Below are 18,139 nucleotides of genomic sequence, written 5' to 3'. Positions count from 1 at the left end.
TGGACGAATAAGCGGGTGCCACGTGGCAAGCCCTGACAGTTCCAACTGAGGGACACTTGGCAGGACCTGATTGGCCCACGTGGCGCATTCCGATTGGTGGGAGCAAAATCCCCTAATCACATATGGCCATGCAGTTAGGCTGGATTTCCACTAACTTTTTTTTTATTAATTTTTTAATAATAAATTAATATATATATATATATATATATATATTATTTTGAGATAATCATAATAATAATATGATTGCATGTATAGCTAACAAGCTTGCCGGCTGACCCTTGAAAGTTGGTCATATGATGCCTGCAGTACTGGACAGTCGGCCCCACAACGCCTGTAATACTTGGCATTCGGCCTCATGACACCTCATGTACGTGACAGTTGGCCTCATGACGCCTGTAGTACATGGCATTCGAGCGCTCTTTCATTTGAGGACACAAAAGGTTGTTTTGCCGCCTGACCCCTGAGAAGGGGACGGTTGCATACATGACTGTCCACACGGCATGTATGGCTGCTGGAACGCTTACTATGCCGAATGGATTCTGAGGGCCAGAAGGGGAGTCAGGAGGTGGTACAGACTGTTGTGAAGCCATCTCAGTGGTACTCTCCCCACAGACGGCGCCAAATGTTTCGGGGTTTTTTTATTATAACACCGAGACTGACCTCCAGCTGTCTGTACCTGCAAAACAATGGAGACTCCCAAGGGTGGGAGTTCCGCCTCCGACGATCAAGTTAGAACGTGTTTGAGGAGTATAGTGCGGAAAGTAATAACCCCTCCTGAGTCAGGAGGGTTCTGCAATGAGGATTGCTCAGTTAACAACCCCTCCTAGGTCAAGAGGGTTTGGCAATGAAGATTGCTTGGTTTTTGAGAGTATTGAATGTGTATTCAATGTATGTTCTCTATATTGTGTATTGTGTTTTTTTTATCTTGTATCCTTATAAATGAGGATGGCTCCTCTATTTATAGAGAAGATGATCAATCCCTTTCTAGGGTTTGGTGACACGTGGAAGCAAGCTAGCGGGACACATGTCGCGTTGATAGTGGTCCGCTTGTTAGGGGTATTTTACCCCCAAACAATGGCTAAAGGCAGTTCTTATCGTGGTGCTGCCAGTCCATTTCAGCACTCCATTGCAATAATTGGGTTGTACTTTAAACAAGTACTGCAAGCAATAGTTCATTTGTCTACCAAGATCATAAGACCATACCAAAGTTTGAGCGAGGTGCCAAAAAAAATAGGTGACAGCACAGAATATTGGCCATATTTCAAGGTATTAAGAAACATTATTATTATCTTGCATTGCATTGTCATTATATTATTTTATGCATGTGCAATGTATAATCACTTATAAAATGTATCTTTAAAAGTTTATGAACTATTAGGATTGTGTTGGAGCATTGGATGAGACTCATATAAATGCAGTTGTAAGCGATGATGATGGTGTGGCATATCAAGGGCGTTCTGAAGAAAAAAACATGGAATGTTTTGGCTGCCTGTTCCTTTGATAGACTTTTCACGTTTATTAACGTTGGATTTAAAGGTAGTGCTCATGATATTACTGTATGGAACCATTGCTTAACCGTACCAGAATTTCGATTTCCCCATCCACCTGCAGGTATAATTAAAAATAGTGTATTATTTTACTCCATACATGACACTATACTAATATGCCATATAACTTTATTTTGTAACAGGTAAATATTATCTAGTAGATTCTGGATATCCGAATACCGTTGGATATTTGAATCTAATAAAAGATAAAGATATTAGAACCCATATGCCCGAATTTCGAAATGGTCCACCACCTCAAGACATACTTGAACTTTTTAATTATCTTCACTCTTCACTTCGAACAACGATCGAGAGATGTTTTGGACAATTAAAATCTTGATGGAAAATATTGACAATGATGCCAAATATGGACACTAAACATCAATTGGCAATTATGGTTGCTACATTCACATTTCACAATTTTATTCGATTACATGAGTTGGATATACCCATTGATAGTGGTATAGAAATCGAACCAAGAGCAGATTATGATTTGTTTTACGAGAATCGTAAAGCTGTAATGAACGAAGTACAACTTAATATAGCGAAGGAAATTTGGAACTTCTTGTAATGAAAATTATATTTGTAAACGTTTATGATTTGGAGCTTATAAGTAAATTTTAATTATTATCGTTTATAGTTTGTGCTATTTATTAATAATAATAATAATAATAATAATAATAATAATAATATTAATAATAATAATAATAATAATAATAATAATAATAATAATAATAATATTTTGTATTTGATCTGAACTTATTTTTTCTGGTCTGATCTGATCTGAACTTATTTTTTCTGGTCTGATCTGATCTGAACTTATTTTTTCTGATCTGATCTGATCTGAACTTATTTTTTTTTGATCTAATCTGATCTGAACTTATTTTTTCTGAAATAAGTAAAAATACGGTGAACTAAACAAGGCCTAACCGTAAGGCTCATCGCTCAGAATACTATCATGACAAGTCATGATCCCGGTTATACATAAGGCATACTTCTCAGTAGATCATCAAAATTTGATATGCTCTTAGCTGTCAACAAGTCGTCATCTATTATCAGGTCTACCTCTTGGACTATTTTACAACAAGTTAGATGTTGCAATTAAAACACCTCTAATGCATTGCTTGGGGGCTGGTTTTCACCCTTGCAAGTCGCTTGGGGCTCGTTTTTAGCCCTCGAGTACTCCTAAAAGCTATTCCGGGTCACATTACAACCTCTCAGCTTCAATTGCACTCATTCCGCGTGACATCCGAACTTCACGCGATCTCGTTCACACATCACGCGTGGGGCTAAATGTTTGGGCCTAGTCCATGTCCTAAACCCAATGATCTGAAATGACGAAAATACCCCTCCATGATCTAGCCCATCATTAATCATTGCAAAGTACAGATTTACCCCTAATCTGTCCACTCAAGTACAACTTTGTCACCTGAAAAGTACAGCTATAAATAGCTCATCATTCATTAATTATGGAAACTTTTTCCTAATTCTTTCTGCTCTCTCTACTTTCTCTCTCTAAGTACATTCTCTCTCTCTAGAAATTACATTCGCTGACTTAAGCATCGGAGGGGCTTTCCCGGGTCACACCCCCGGGGCAGCTAACCTTCTCTGTTTTGCAGGCCTAGCTCTCAGGCGTCAAGGCGGAGCCCTCGGACATACCTTAGCAAGGCGGAGCTCTCTGACTCGGACAATCATTGGACTTAGTTTCTAGGACATCTTGATATCCTACCCTAACACTCCAAGGAGTATTCTGTTTCCAGAAACAATTACGTATTGAAGCATGATCATATAATAGATTCTTGATTAAGATTAATTTGGGGAGTAAGTACTCGTTAAACTAGCTGCTTCATTCTCTACTTTAATAATCTTGAACCCATATTAACCTTAATCAACAATTGATGATCCGTTTCTAATTAATATGCCGCATTTTAATATTTTATTTAAGCATGATCATATAACAGAATATGTGACCAAACCCTATAAATCGTTAATGTACTCGATCATTATTAATTTGCCAATTTAGGGGAGATCAGAGATTATTATTTAGGAAGAACAATTCAACCCACAATTAGAATTTAAGTGCGTCGTAGACTTCGTAGTATGTAACTATGTATATTTTGGGAGTATAATTTAGACTGTGTAACAATATTAATATATGATCTCCTTTGCAATAATATTCTCCAAATATAGTTAGATTCAATAATCAAATTACCATATCATAAAAAAATTGCCTCAATATTGAAGTTGGAAAGAGGACTGATGCTACGGATAAATAATTAAATCATACATTCACAACTTTAGCATATATATATGAATATTCATATTGTTGAGCAGTATGGACATATTTTATGGTCATCACACCCTTCTAAGGATATTAGTAGTAGCATTAGCAGAACCAGAACGACGAGCAACATAAGCTCTAAGAGAAGGGGATTGTGAAAGGCGGTCCGGTGCAACCGTGGTAAAATTCTGGTTACGGTTTTTGTGTTGAATTCTTCTCCTAGCTATGTAACCTCCGATCCACGGGGTTACATCCTCATTGATTTTGATCACGATGAAGAAGATTATTCGATAAACTATGATCATGCTGAATATCACGCTAAGGTCCAACCATTTTGAACGTGTTGTATCAATCTGAAATACATATTCGAGTACGTACTCCCCGGAAATCTTTGGAAGATCCGGTGTCCGGTTGTCGAATACCACCCCTTTCAGATCATTTTGGTATTGTCCCTGTATATACAATAACATTTAGCACCATTGTCATAACATTGACATTTACTATCTAATTTTTAAAGAAGTAAAACATATAGTTGTGTCAAAAGTAAAAATATAGCTAAAATCTATCATATGATATAAGTTTACATGTTTACCGTTATATATTCAAGTAATTTTTACAGGAGAGTTAGATAAATGAACTAATTGTTCATTTATAGTAAGTTGTACGAAGAAGTTTCATTTCATTTCTTAAAGCAGAGAAGCAGCTAGTATAGTGGAGTAAGTACCTGGAGAGCCCAGAAATGGAAACTGATGTAAGACATAGGATAACGCCATACTGGCTTTGGTATGTCGTTAGGAAGCCGGAAGAAACCCGAAACAAGCATGAAAATTCCCTGAAAATAAGGGCAGAGTACATGAAGAAATTCATTGGTGAATCATATGTCTACATAGAATTATTTACATGAGAATCTAGATTTTTTTTACCTGTATGCCAGCTCCAGTGATAATACCCATGAGAAAATTGGGGACAATGCTCGCGATAGCCATCATTAGACTCTCAACAACGGTGACACTTGCATAAAGACAGAGTACAAAGAAGATGTAGTGCTCGAAGCCAGGGTGGAGACGAACCATGAAGTAACAGACAGTGCCCGAAAGAAAGGTAATCATCATTAGGAATGGCATTGCAGATATTGTGTTGCTGACCACAAACGCTGTTACTCCATAGTGTCCATTCAACCTTTCTCTTTGGAATACCTGAAAGTAACAACCATTAATTACTCTTATGTTGTACTTGTTTTTTATTCTTCTTATTTGTGTGGCCTAAGATGCTTTTGAAATTTATGAAATCAAGTTCAAAATTAATTTAGAGAAGTACAATGGAGACAATATGGCTGAAGGTACGAGAATTTTACCTTCATATCTTCAACAAATGACGGAAATCCACCAATAGACATAAATGTGACAAAGCCGAAAACAAATGATGCACAAGAGCCTCTAGCCTGTAACAACAAAGAAAATGCAGCAACGGCGGACAGTTATGATCAAAATGTACATTGAATGAAATAATGAGATGATTTTCGGGAAAAAAAAAAAAAAGATATTTTAATATTATTGGTAAGTTAATTACCAGTATGGCGTTGAAACTAGTTCCAACATTGAAAAAGATTGATCCGATACAGACAGTGACCACGACGTAAATCACCAGCCTGAGCCAGTAGTAACCGAAGTCTCTTGACATGTTTGTGAACGAACGTTTAGTTAAGGTGAACGTCTGCATCAAGAAGCTGGCCTGGCTTCCTCCCGAGTCTATAACAGTTCCTTTCTGTCAAAGTTTACAGCAAATAATTTGAGCATCGAACAAACAGGAAAGGAAGAAACAAATAAGGTAAAAGGAAATAGACGAAAAACTTACCACTTTAGAGATTTCTTCTACCCTCTGTAGTGCTGAATAAGACTGTTGAGAGGTGGCATAATAGCTAATCAGAGTTCGAGTAGCTTCTGCTGTTGTGATCTTCTCTAACGGGTCATCACTTGCTTCAAACTAGTTAATCATAGCGATTTGTAACATTCATTACTATCTCATAAAATTGTTAGAGATATATGCAAAATTAGTTGACATTTACCCGTAATTTCATTGATCCTTTAAGAGTAGCCTTGACTTTGTCAAAATCAGAGTTGATACACCTAAGGAAGTGATCAGATGGATTCCTCAAAGCAGGGCAAGGAAAACCGGCTTGAGCGAAGAACTACAATATTATTTCATCATTGAATTAATAAAATTTGACAAATTACCTAAATAAAACAGTTAATGACGACCAAAGAAACAAACAATGTAAAGACTTGACACTAATTACCTCATATGCCTCTGAAGCTTGCCCGAAATAAACAGTCTTTCCACCAGAAAGCAAGTACAAACGATCGAACAACTCGAACACCTCACTACTAGGTTGATGAATCGAGGCAATTACAGTTCTTCCGTCTCTGGATAGTCCACGTAAGGTTTCTGTCACAAAGAACGCAGACGCACTGTATGTTGATCATTCAACAATGAACTTATGTTAGTATACATTATCTTTAATCGACGAATGACTTAAAACATAATTATGCAAGTAAAATTGGTTTCGATGTAAATTAAAGTAACCTGTCTAGACCACTAGTAGGCTCGTCGAGGAAGAGCAATCGCGGTCTCATAAGAATTTCGACAGCTATACTAACCCTCCGCTTCTCCCCACCACTAATCCCCCTCAAATGCCAGTTTCCAACCACAGTATCAGCACAATCTTGAAGTCCCATTTCGATGATGGTGCTTTCGATCAAAGCTTGCTTCTCCGACCAGGGCATTTTATCCGGTAAACGAAGCCGAGCTGAATATGCTATTGTTTCTCTCACTGTTAATGTCCCAATCAAGTTATCATCTTGTGTTACATAAGCCTGCATTCATACACAACACTGTATCACATATTCATATTATACAACATTTTTAGAAATTGAAACATTGTAATAAAAGGTAATGTTATAAATTTAATGTTACATCAATCTAAAATTGGCAAGCTAAGAGATTAAATCTAAAAACAACATTACTCCGTAGTAATTTTATTTAATTTAAAGTACAGTGTAATCTAATTTTATCTATCAATTTAAGAGGTTATGAAGTACAGTCTACCAACAACATGGGTAAAGTAAGCCAATTAATATCATTTATTCTTCTTACCACTTTCTACCTAACTAATTTTATTTAATAACCGAATTTTAATAACAATCTTTAATGATCAATTGACGATTAATGAAAAGTTCCCATTACCACAAAAAAATAATAATAATAATTTTTCTGAAATAATATATGACCAATAACCATTCTTTCTCATTTAAAAACAAACTTAAAAAAAATAATCGATTTAAGTATAGAATAAGACTCCTATTAATTTTTTCCTTTTTCGTGTTATATTTAACTTTTCATTAGTAAGAAATTAAATAATTTGTGTAAATAAATTACTATTTAGAGTATATCAGATCTGCTAAAAGATAGTAGAAATATACTAAATGAGGTTCAATTTTGTTTTATAACAACAAAATTATATTAGAGCAAGGTACATTCTTGTTGTTACATACGACAAAAATAAATCAAAGGAAGTTTCAATTTTGTTTTTGTTAATAGAAACCATCATTTAATTAAAATAAAAACAAAAACAAAAAAAAAACACTGTCTTAAAAGTTCTTCTACATAACTAGACCGCGTTAGTCGTATAATATTTTTATTTAGAAACGAAGGAAGTATAAAAAGACGATAATAGGTTGGTAGCTTACCGCGGTGCCGAAAGAGAGCTTAGTTTTGCGACCATTAAGCAAGATAGTACCAGAGAGAAAAGCATTAGCAGCAAGACGGCTCGAAAGAGCGTCAAGAAGAGTAGATTTACCAGAACCAGAAGGACCCATAAGAGCAGTAAAAGTACCAGGTTCAGCATAACCTGTTAAACTTTCTAACACAGTTTGAGTATCACCGCTACTTAATGTTACCATTACTATTAGATCTTTCCATGTTAGTCTCGCCGATACGTCGCCAATGAAGTCGGCTTTTGTCATAACATGATCTCGCCATAGTGTCTCACTTAAGGGACTTAACCCCGGTATCGACACCGTTGTCGTCGAAGATATCCCATGATTGTTGTTGTTGTTATCATGTTGGGGTTTGTTTGATTCTATCTCCATTTGTTTGTTTTTATGGTGAGTTCGTTTTGAGAGGAAGAGAGAAGTTTTATTGTGAGATGTAATTTGTGTATTTATAAAGAGAGAGAAGAGAAGAGAGGAGAGAGAAGTGTAAGGAAGTGATGAAATGAGAATTGTATGGAGAGAGGGGAAATATTCGTGAATTTGACTAGGACTCTTGGAGGTTGGGGAGATATTATTGGACAACAATAAGGTATATTTATTTTTACTTAGATGTTAGTCCATTTTATTTGCATGCTTAGACAAAATAAGGTTAAGGTTAAGGATATATATATATATATATATATATATATATATTGATCTTAATTAACTTCTTATTTAGTAAGTATTTTAACAAATTGTTCAATTGGATTCAATTCGTTTTGTGTACAAGTCATCTCTTTTTCCATTTTTAAGTTTACAAGAAATAGTTTTAAGGAAAATAAAAAAAGTTACATATATAACAAGTTCGGAGAGATATTATAATTTTGAGTCAAATCATGCATTTACGTACACATTTTAGGGTGGGGTACATATTTAACCTCAAGTTGTAGCTCAAGCTATTTGATTAACAAGCGAGCTAAGTTAATCCATTAGATTCAAATTAAAAAACAATTATTTGATCCATTTTTTGCGAGATCTACTACTCCGTACTAATCAATACGTCCTAATCTCTTAAGTCAATATATGATAAGACACTTAGTAGAAAGGTTGTTACTTATCAATCAATCAAGTGTAAGTACACGATAGAGTGAGCTTAATCACAATTAATATTATTGTTGGAGTAAAATAGACCATAATATAGAGCAATTAGTTAAAATTGGATGAGAAAGAAGAAAAAAGCAAGAAATAATAAATGAGAAACAGGTAGAAGTTGGAAGGGGTGCAATAAATGGGAGGGTATACCATACTGATTGCAATGCCAACCCTCGAAAATAAAAGCATTTACTACTTTTTGTTTTTTTAGTTTTAAATTTTTATATTTAAATTATATTGTCGAAATGAGATGAAATAACGGAATTGCAAAATGCAAGCTGGTTGGGGTATACGCCTCGCAACGCGGTCCGTCGTTTCGACATTTTATGGTGTGTTCACGAACTTGGGCTTCTTAATATTGTGGGGGACCTATTCCTTATTATTAAGGTATCATTCACATTGTTATACAATAACTATACAAGTATATATGGAGTTTCATACCTTACTAGTTTTATTGGTAAAGAGGACTTAAGGGTCCTTTATACGGCGTAAATTCAACCATATAGCCGACGTTGTTGTTGTTGATGCTGTTTCTTTGTTTTTGGGGTTTTCAGACCTTGTTTAGTCGTCTATCTAACATTATGCCACACTGCCACTCATATACTAAGATAATAATAAAAATAATGGAGTGTCATTTAAATAAAAAATATATATATATTTTGGGAAGCAATAATCAACATATTCATACCTTTTTCTAAGGAAATTATGAGCAAATTCATGATAAATTTTTTATCTGAATTAAGGTCCTTCAATTCACCTTATTTTCATGATTTCATAAGATTTAAGTTTGGATGAGTTAAGTTTAGAAAAAAAATAAGTTTGTTAAAGGTTATCCAAAATTAAATCAAAACAAAAATAAGTTCTAATAAGATTATAAGTTAGATAATTGAAAATTAAGTTAAAATATAATACAACCTATATTCTTTCGTCAATTGTTAGCAAAAACAATATTATAGGTGATCAAAACGTCTTTATAAGCTAGTAACGGGCTAAGGTAGTTGAGTAGGAAAATATTTTGGAACAAAGCATTTGCATTGCATTTCTTTAGCTTGTTCTCGATATTGAGCCTCAATAGCCGAGGAGGATCGAAGCAATTGAGCAAGTTTTTGCACATCGGCAGAGGACTAAAACTTTTATAGCAAAGCAACAATAGTTGACTAAGATACATTACGATTGGTGCCTAATCAGTATATATAGCTTGGTTAAACTCAATCTTTCAAATTAGTTGATTAAAAGTTGATCTCTTACACCAAATTGCTGTTGCTTGATTGCAATTTAATTTAGTTTCATAGTTTTAAGCCTATGACTTGTGAGGTTGGGATCCAATAAGAATTTCTTAAAATGAGAAGAATGAGAAGGGTGAAATGTGCAAAAGTTTTTCACTAAATATGCATAATTTTTTCACTAGTGTACATAACTGATTTTCGAAATAATAAATTTTTTGAATTTTCTGGAAAATCAGAAAATATGCACATTATGTTCAAAATTTATGCACATCGAATTTGGGTCAAATTTTTGTACGCACATATAGTTAAAAAAATATTCACATTTAGTACAAAAATTATGCACATAAAATCCTCTCATCCTTCTCATTTGACCCTCTATATATATATATATATATCATTTCCATTTTCACAGCCAAATTTTTAAAAAAATTTGACTAAAATGTATACATTCATAACATCAACTTTTATGATTTTTGTTGTTTTGGGTATTTTTACCCAGGACACATGGTCCAATGGGAAGGTGACACGTGTCAATTCAAGTTAGGTTCCCAGAAAACCAATCCCCTACTGACACTTGGCATCTCCAATGATTGGGAAGAATTGGGGCCTTTCTGGCCCAATTCCCAAGGGAGCCCACCATTCCTAGGTTTCCGTAACCTAGGATGGCGGCACGCATTCTGATACCCTATAAATAGGGAGATGTTCCCATCATGGGACTCATTAAGAAACATTCATAAAAAACAGAGCAATCATTAATTGCAGATATTCTCTCGGAATCCGAGAAGATACTTTACTTTTCGCACTTATTACAGACTCCATACACGTTTTAACTTGATCGTTGGAGGCGTAACTCCATCCAACCGGAGTCTCCGTTGTTTTGCAGGTATAGGCGCGAGGATCCAGTCTTGGTGTTGTAACTCTCCCGCAGGACATCAAAAAACCCCGAAACATTTGGCGCCGTCAGTGGGGAGAGTACTTCTAAGATGACTTCGCAAGAACCTGTACCACCTCCTAATGAGAAACGACCCTTAGTCGGAGTAGAGGTCTATACAAACCAAGACAGTGGTGACGACTTCAATGTTGACACCTATGTGGCCCCAGACGGGTCACTTAGAACAAGGTGCACCCGTTCCTTAGAAATCAAGGAATGGGGTATTGATCAGGCTGGCCCAAGTGTGCCAATTAAAAAGCCGTCTGAACCCCAGGCGGCAGAAGGCGCAGCCCATGTCAATCGAAATGAACTCATGGAATTCATGACAAGTTTCAAAGGGGAAATCAAGGATCTGATTAACAAGAAGACGGCTGGCTCCATCAGGGGTCAGTTGGCCAAAAAGAAAAAGCCAGTCAAGGACTGTGTGCCTACTCCACATCCCAAACCAAGAGATGAGAACCGACCCTTGATTGATCTGTCTAAAATCCGATTCCCTGAAACAAAAAAGAGGAAGGTCATCCGGCAAGTTCAGCCGGATGGATCAAAAAAGACTTACTCGGATGACATGATAGTCAAATCCAGCAAGAGAGGCTGTGTCACTTGATGAATTTCATCTAAGTCAGGTGCCCCCGTCAGAGAATAATCAGGCGGATGCTCTTTCCAAATTAGCGTCATCCGCCTCCTATGACGCACCTAGAACGGTTTTTCGGGGAGTCATTGAGAAGAGAAGCATTGATCATGACCTCATAGGTATCCTGGACCGAAGTGCCACCTGGATGGACCCCATCCGGGCTTATTTGGCAGACGGTACCTTACCGGATGACCCTTCTAAAGCAATGGCGCTCAAGAAGCGTGCTCTGAGCTTTGTTATGCATCATGGAGAACTTCTCCGGAAGGGTTATCTGCAGCCGTTTCTAAAGTGCGTAACCCCTGAAAGGGGAAGAGAGGTTCTAGAGGATCTGCATGCGGGATTTTGTGCCTCACACATAGGCGGCAGGTCCTTGGCAAGAAGAACTAGACGGCAGGGTTACTTTTGGCCCACTCTTGAGGCAGACACCATGGATTTGGTGAAACGGTGTGATAAATGCCAAAAGTTCGCCCGGCTGATACATCGACCGGCAACTGACTTGACAGCCATCCATAGTCCGGTTCCGTTCGCAAAATGGGGCATGGACATCTTGGGTTCGTATACACCTGCCACAGGCGGTTGTCGATATATTTTGGTGGCAGTAGATTACTTCACCAAATGGGTTGAAGCAGAGGCGGTCAAAGGCATAAAAACAAAGGACGTGATCTCCTTCATTTGGAGAAATGTCATCACCCGGTTTGGGGTTCCAATATCTATGGTCTTTGATAATGGACCTCAATTCGAAACGCCTGTCCTCAAGAGCTGGTTGGGAGACCAAGGAATCTCCCATTGTTTTGCATCCGTTGGCCGTCCCCAGGCAAACGGACAGGTCGAGGCCTTCAATAAACTGATCTTAGACGGTATAAGGAAGAAGGTGGAAAGAGCCGGTGGACTATGGGCAGAGGAACTACCTCATGTCCTTTGGGCCATCAGGACCACTGAAAAAGGGGCAACCGGTTAAACCCCATTTCTCATGACATACGGCACTGAGGCGGTGCTCCCCATTGAACATTATGAGCCAACGCTTCGCATCATGCTATATGATGAGGCGGCCAACTGGGAAGCCATGCGGCTTGCACTGGATGCTCTCCCAGAGCGAAGGGGCAACGCAGTTTTACGTCATGAGATTTACCGCCTGAGAATGACAAGAGCCTACAACAAGCGGGTTCACAAACGACCCCTGAAAGTAGGAGATTTTGTGCTTCGCAAAATGGAAGCAACCGGGAGGGCCAATGAACAAGGCAAAGTGACTCCAAATTGGGAGGGACCCTACCGAATATTTGAAGAAGTACGAGATGGCACATACCGCCTGGAAGCACCAGACGGTAGAAAACTGCCTAGAACATGGAATGTAGATAATCTCAAAAAGTACTACTTCTAGAAATGGTATAGCTATTGTATATTTCTATATAATTAACGAGAAAGATTTACTACATATAGTGCCTCCATGCGCCATGTCTTGTGCTTAACACAAGCGGCTCCCTTTACTTATTACCCATGCGCCCTGTCTTGTGCTCAACACAAGCGGGCCCGGAAATTTCTTGAACCAGCCGGTGACGCCCATTCGAGTGAATTCATCGAAGAGAACATCTCCCATTTGGGTGGAAAATTGTTCTAGTGATCAAAAATCAGGCGGCCCTAACCGCCTGATTGATCCATAGCACCAAAGAATTGCGGGTTAGCATTCCCAAACATGCATCCGGCCCCCTCTTTGGATCGAGTACCATTTAAGGCTGATCTCAAAACAGACAGCCGGTACCTAATGTCCCGCCTGATCAACTAAGAGAAGGCAGGCAGGCAAACATTTGGGTTAGGCCAATAATCTATGGTGTTCTTGCGAAAACCCAACCGGCAAATCGTTAAAAACGGTTGGCACTTAGCAATTAGCTAAAACCTTAGCATTTGCGCTATAGCATATGGATAGCCGCCTAGCACCATTTCGGGTATACCAGTCTCCTATCCAGGGGCAATTACCTACCCTAACCCCAACAAGTCATGCGGAAACACATTCATTCAAAAAGCATGCGGAAAAACATTCATGGTTTGACTTTTTGAAAAACACCAGTACTCATGGTTGCTACCACCATAGTTTACACAAGGCAAAAAATAGAATTGCTTGCGAAGACCCAGACGGCAGAGATACCGGCTGGGTTCTCTTGTCTACCCTCGCAAATTTCTTTGCCTAGCTTGCGAAGACACAGACGGCGGTGACGCCGGCTGGGTTTTCTTGGCTATCCTCGCAAAATTATCAAAGCAAGAAAGATGCGACATTCACGACATTCAAAACAGCAAAAAGGAAAAGAAGCAAATTCATTCAAAACCGGACCAACCGGTTGAAATATAGCAGAAATAACCGGCATAGCCGGTGAAAATGTTAAAATTGTTTACAAGATAAACCGGCACAACCAGTGAAAATATCAGTGCTCAAAATAAAATACAATAGCAGAGTAATCCAACCCTTCCGGCGCTATTACAAGATAATGCACGGCGCGCAGGCCGGGAGGTTGTTGCTACTCTACATTCACTGTTACCCGGTCGCCCTGAGCCTGGCTCCCTTCCGGATGAGCCGGGTCGGCGTTGGGGACGGAGCCGGGAGCAACCTCATCCTCGACTGTCGTCTCCAAAGCAGTCGCTTCCGCCTGCATTCGCTGGAACTCGGCTTCCACCCATTGCTCATACGGTCCGGGCCCCGGCTGGCCCTCCTCTTCAGCCAGAATGGCAAGGTCTGCGTACTTGTAGGCGAGCTCCCAGACGTTGTAATCTACACCCGGGTGGATGATGGAGAACGCCCTCTTCATTCTGTTTTGGCAGTCCTGCTCATTCTCCTCTATGAGCCGGCTCTGATCAACCTCTAGGGTGGACTGGAAATTACGCTGAGCTTCGGCAGCCTCCTTGACCAGGTGGTCATTCTCTAATAGCAGTCGTTCGCTGCTCTTCTCCGCCTGGTCGAGCCGCTTGAGGGGCTCTTCATGCTTTTTTAGCTCGTCTTCAGCATTATCCAGGGCCGCCTGGAGGTTGTCCAGCTTGAGCTTTTGCTCGGAGAGGGCCCGTTGGAGGGACTTGACCTGATCCGTCTGTTGCATGATTATAGCTTTAGTTTCTAAGTCATGCACAATCATGGAATAGTGAGAAACGCTATGTGCGTCATCCGCAGAACATTTGGCTCTTCTTACCTCTTCCTGTTTGCGGATGTAGGCCTTCTTAAGCCCCTCCACGCGGAGCAGTGCCTGCAACAATAACACACCCGGTATTAGTTGAAAGACCGGATGGGTTTACTACAAATAAAATGTCGGGTGGGTACTCAGTGACTTACATCGGCCAGGTCGACCATATCCCGGTCGGCATTGAAGGTATTGATTCTAGGAATCGCCTCCTTCTCATCCCGGGGGACGGCTTTCAGCATGGCCCGGGCGTATTGAGCAGCGTCCGGCCAGCGTGGTGAGTTATCTGCACCAGAAACAGACGGTGAGAATGCTGCATACGCTCCACCAACGGACAGTCGGCTGATCGGAGAATCTCCCGGCTGCGAAGAGGAGTACGATTTTACCCGCAAGGGTATGTCGAGCAATGTGAGATCGAAAGGGCTTGTACCTTTTTGAGAAGCCTTTTGGCTTCCAGAAGCAGATGGACTGGTTGCGGTCTTTATTGGAGTGGCCTCTAAGGCCTTCTCAGTGTTAGACCCGCCTGGGGTCTTTATTGTTTTACCGCCGGTTGTAGCCCGGTCGGTAGAAGCAGTTCTTGGCACCTTGAGTGCCGGTTCTTCAACAGACGGCCTTTGCCGGATCTGTTTTTGCAAGGAACGGGGAATAACACCCCCATCCTGAAACAAGACCGCAAACGGTTAGATGAATAAAACAGCTAAAACAACATCAAAGCCAAGCATAGAGAAGGTCAGGCGGGCTAACCTTCTTAGCCGCCTGAGCGGCAAGTTTCTTCTCCAGATTCTCCTTTTGGATATTTGAAGCCTTTTTTGCGGGTGTCTTGGCGGTGGGCAGCATCTTCTTGGCTTCTTCTGCAAAACGAAAGTACATCCGGTCAGATATATGAATCTTACATTGCAATCAAGAGAAAAAGGTTAGCCGGCATCAAAATTAACCGGCTAGGGTTCGTAACCTTTGGTTTTAAACATGCTGCTAAGCCCACAGGCGGACAAGAAGCACTCATCTTTGAAAAATTCGTGTTTGGGCAACCAGTTCTTGGGTACCCTTATTATCTCTCCGGTTGAGAGAGAGGTAGAGGTCAATTCAAAAAATCCGGAGTCCAGAATGGCCCTCCTATCATTATCAGGGACTGGGGGCAGCCGACACTTCTGCCCCATAAGCTCTGGTTTCCGGTTGTAGGTCTGGTACTCCCTGTTTTCCTCTTCAGACGGGGCCTTGACCAGGTAGAACCGGTTCTTCCAGTCCGACCATTTAGACGGCTTGTCTAAGGTCATCATGTACTGGGGGTGAGTGGTCAGGGTGTACCAGGCCCTCCAGCCGCCTGGGCTCCGGCTCAAGTAGTGCATATGGGAAAACGCCTCCCAGCCGGGGTTGAGACCCTACATCTCGCAGGCGGCGATGTACCCTAAAATATTCACCCAAGAATTTGGGGTGAGCTGCCAAACGCCAAGGCCATACCCCCTAAGTATGGCCCTGATTGTGTTGTGAAGGGGGAAGCGGACACCAGCTAGGAAAGCCGCCTCGTAGCATCCAAACCAACTGTTAGCGTTGGGTTGGTCATCTTCCTATACAACCGTCCCGAACTCCCCCGGTACGGTCATCTTGTATCCTTCACCAAGCGGCCGCCTGGTGATAAAGTCTTGTAGAGAAGACCGCATGAGGGCGCGGTCCTTCAAGGAGACGGCGATCATGAGAGGGTCGTTTCTGCTTTGCCATGAAGGCCTCTCCGCCTCCTCGCTATCTTCTGATACGGTTAAGTAGCTGGAGCTACTGCTTTCAACCCGGCCGTCATCAGAGCCGGCTGGGGAGTTGGGAGTATCATTGGCAGCTTCTGGCTGCTCAGCCTCCTCAGCCAGAGAGGTCTCCTCGTCGGAGCCTAGAATGCTATCGCTTGGGGTGGCGGGGGTACCGTCGGATGGTTCTCTAACCTCCCCGTCTGGGCCTCGAGTTTCAGGCGATAACTCGTTCGAGTCCCCGCCTCTGTAATTGGGGTCCATAGTTGTTCCCCTAATTCTGGACATGGTGTTCTGCACAGACACAGAGTCGGTCGATACAGGCGTTGAAAAGGGGAAATTCCAAAGATCAGAGGCGGCAGATCCAGTTCTAGACTCAGCCGTACTAATTAACCGGCTGAGTTCACAACTATAGTCCGGGTTTGGGTATAAAGGATCCATCTACCTAGGGGAATTATAAACAAAAATGCAAGCAAAAGACGCAAATGGTACCTAGAGTAAAGTGGTGAAAACCTCAAGAAATTTCTTGGGGATGCTTGCGAAGACACAGGCGGTTTGAATACCGGCTGGGTTCTCTGAGGTACCCTCTCAAAAATATTTTGCTTGCTTGCTACTGCACAGGCGGTCAGAAAACCGGCTGCTCTTAAAGCTATGAAGTCTCCGCGTGCTCTGAATTTCAAGTACCAGATGCTTTGAAATGCCGGATGCTCTCAAAATTCAAGAAATTTCACGAAGTTTGTAAATGAGCTCTCGTGTGCTTCCTCCCCTATTTATAGGGGTTGTTCCGGAAGGCGAAGGGGCGCGACCTTTCCCCTTCTGCTTTTCCCTCTTCCTTCAGTTAGAATTTGAAGGGGTTTCAAAAAAAAAAAAAAAAAAAAAAAAAAAAAAAAAAAATTGTGAGCTCTCTTCTCAGGTGCCACGTGGCACCTTGCCACATCAGCACCTGAGAGGGGCAAATGTTTGGGGTAAAATCACCCCAGCCGCGTGGCCCAATGGCTAAGCGAAATGTGGCACCTTGCCATTGGTAAGCAGGGCTCCAATCCCCTGCTGACACGTGTTCTAGGAACCCTAAATGGGGAACCAATGCTCCCCACTATAAATAGTGGGAGAATCCTCATTAATGGGGCAATTCAATGGGCATTCAATACAATCATAAATACACTTACACTAAAACCGAGCAATTGCGGAATTCTCCCATTACGCGAGAAGTAATTTTACGCTTTACGCACTTTCTTCCTCCCGTACATCACTGACTTGATCGTCGGAGGCGGAGCTCCACCCAACCGGAGTCTTCGTGGTTTTGCAGGTACAGGCGGTCGAAGGGCATTCTTGGAATTGTAACTCTCCCACAGGACACATCAGAAAACCCTGAAACAGAAACCATACGTCCCTAAGTACGAGTTCAACAAGGACTGTTACTCCATCCTCATGGAGATCAAAGACCGGGTAACTATTGAGAAACCGGCAGCAATTAAAAGTTCCACCAAAAGTCGGGATAAAAGCAAATATTGTCATTTCCATGATAATATAGGCCATGACATTAAAGACTGCTATAGCCTCAAGCGGTTGTTGGACCATCTGGCTGACAAAGGGGTGCTAAAGTCCTACATTTTGAAGTCTAAGGTGACCTTTAGAACCAATAGTGGGCAGCCATCTAAAAAGTCAGACCAACTTGCTTTGAGCTTAGACACTGATGAAAAGCATATTTATACATAGCATGTGGTTTTGTGG

General features: G+C 40.7%; 2 protein-coding genes across 2 annotated transcripts; both read right to left on the bottom strand.

Annotated features, from left to right (window-relative positions):
- Nucleotides 1-3,723: 3,723 nt before the first annotated feature.
- Nucleotides 3,724-8,210, bottom strand: LOC110692403 (ABC transporter G family member 11-like; the record flags this gene model as incomplete). Its single annotated transcript, XM_021869400.1, has 10 exons — nucleotides 3,724-4,280; nucleotides 4,553-4,660; nucleotides 4,752-5,024; nucleotides 5,183-5,269; nucleotides 5,398-5,592; nucleotides 5,683-5,811; nucleotides 5,894-6,016; nucleotides 6,125-6,296; nucleotides 6,412-6,701; nucleotides 7,575-8,210. Coding segments are annotated over 10 exons (2,391 nt in total), but the record flags the coding sequence as incomplete, so codon positions are not given.
- Nucleotides 8,211-14,024: 5,814 nt separating this feature from the next.
- On the bottom strand, nucleotides 14,025-16,672 carry LOC110692401. Its single transcript, XM_021869399.1, has 4 exons — nucleotides 16,447-16,672; nucleotides 15,420-15,526; nucleotides 14,828-15,334; nucleotides 14,025-14,741 (listed from the first exon to the last, which is right to left on the bottom strand). The coding sequence occupies exons 1-4, from the start codon at nucleotides 16,670-16,672 to the stop codon at nucleotides 14,025-14,027; spliced, it is 1,557 nt and encodes a 518-aa protein (XP_021725091.1).
- Nucleotides 16,673-18,139: the final 1,467 nt, after the last annotated feature.

This window comes from Chenopodium quinoa, unplaced genomic scaffold, assembly GCF_001683475.1.
Source record: "Chenopodium quinoa cultivar QQ74 unplaced genomic scaffold, ASM168347v1, whole genome shotgun sequence".
NCBI lineage: Eukaryota > Viridiplantae > Streptophyta > Magnoliopsida > Caryophyllales > Amaranthaceae > Chenopodium > Chenopodium quinoa.
The sequence above is the reverse complement of the archived record's forward strand: the minus strand, read 5'-3'. Positions and strand labels throughout refer to the sequence as shown.

Coding starts and splice junctions, on each gene's coding strand:
- LOC110692401 (XM_021869399.1), bottom strand. CDS start 16,672: ATGGACCCCAATTACAGAGGCGGGGACTCGAACGAGTTATCGCCTGAA. Junction 15,527..16,446: donor TGACGGCCGGGTTGAAAGCA/GTAGCTCCAGCT, acceptor TTCGTTTTGCAG/AAGAAGCCAAGAAGATGCTG. Junction 15,335..15,419: donor CCGCTCAGGCGGCTAAGAAG/GTTAGCCCGCCT, acceptor GTCTTGTTTCAG/GATGGGGGTGTTATTCCCCG.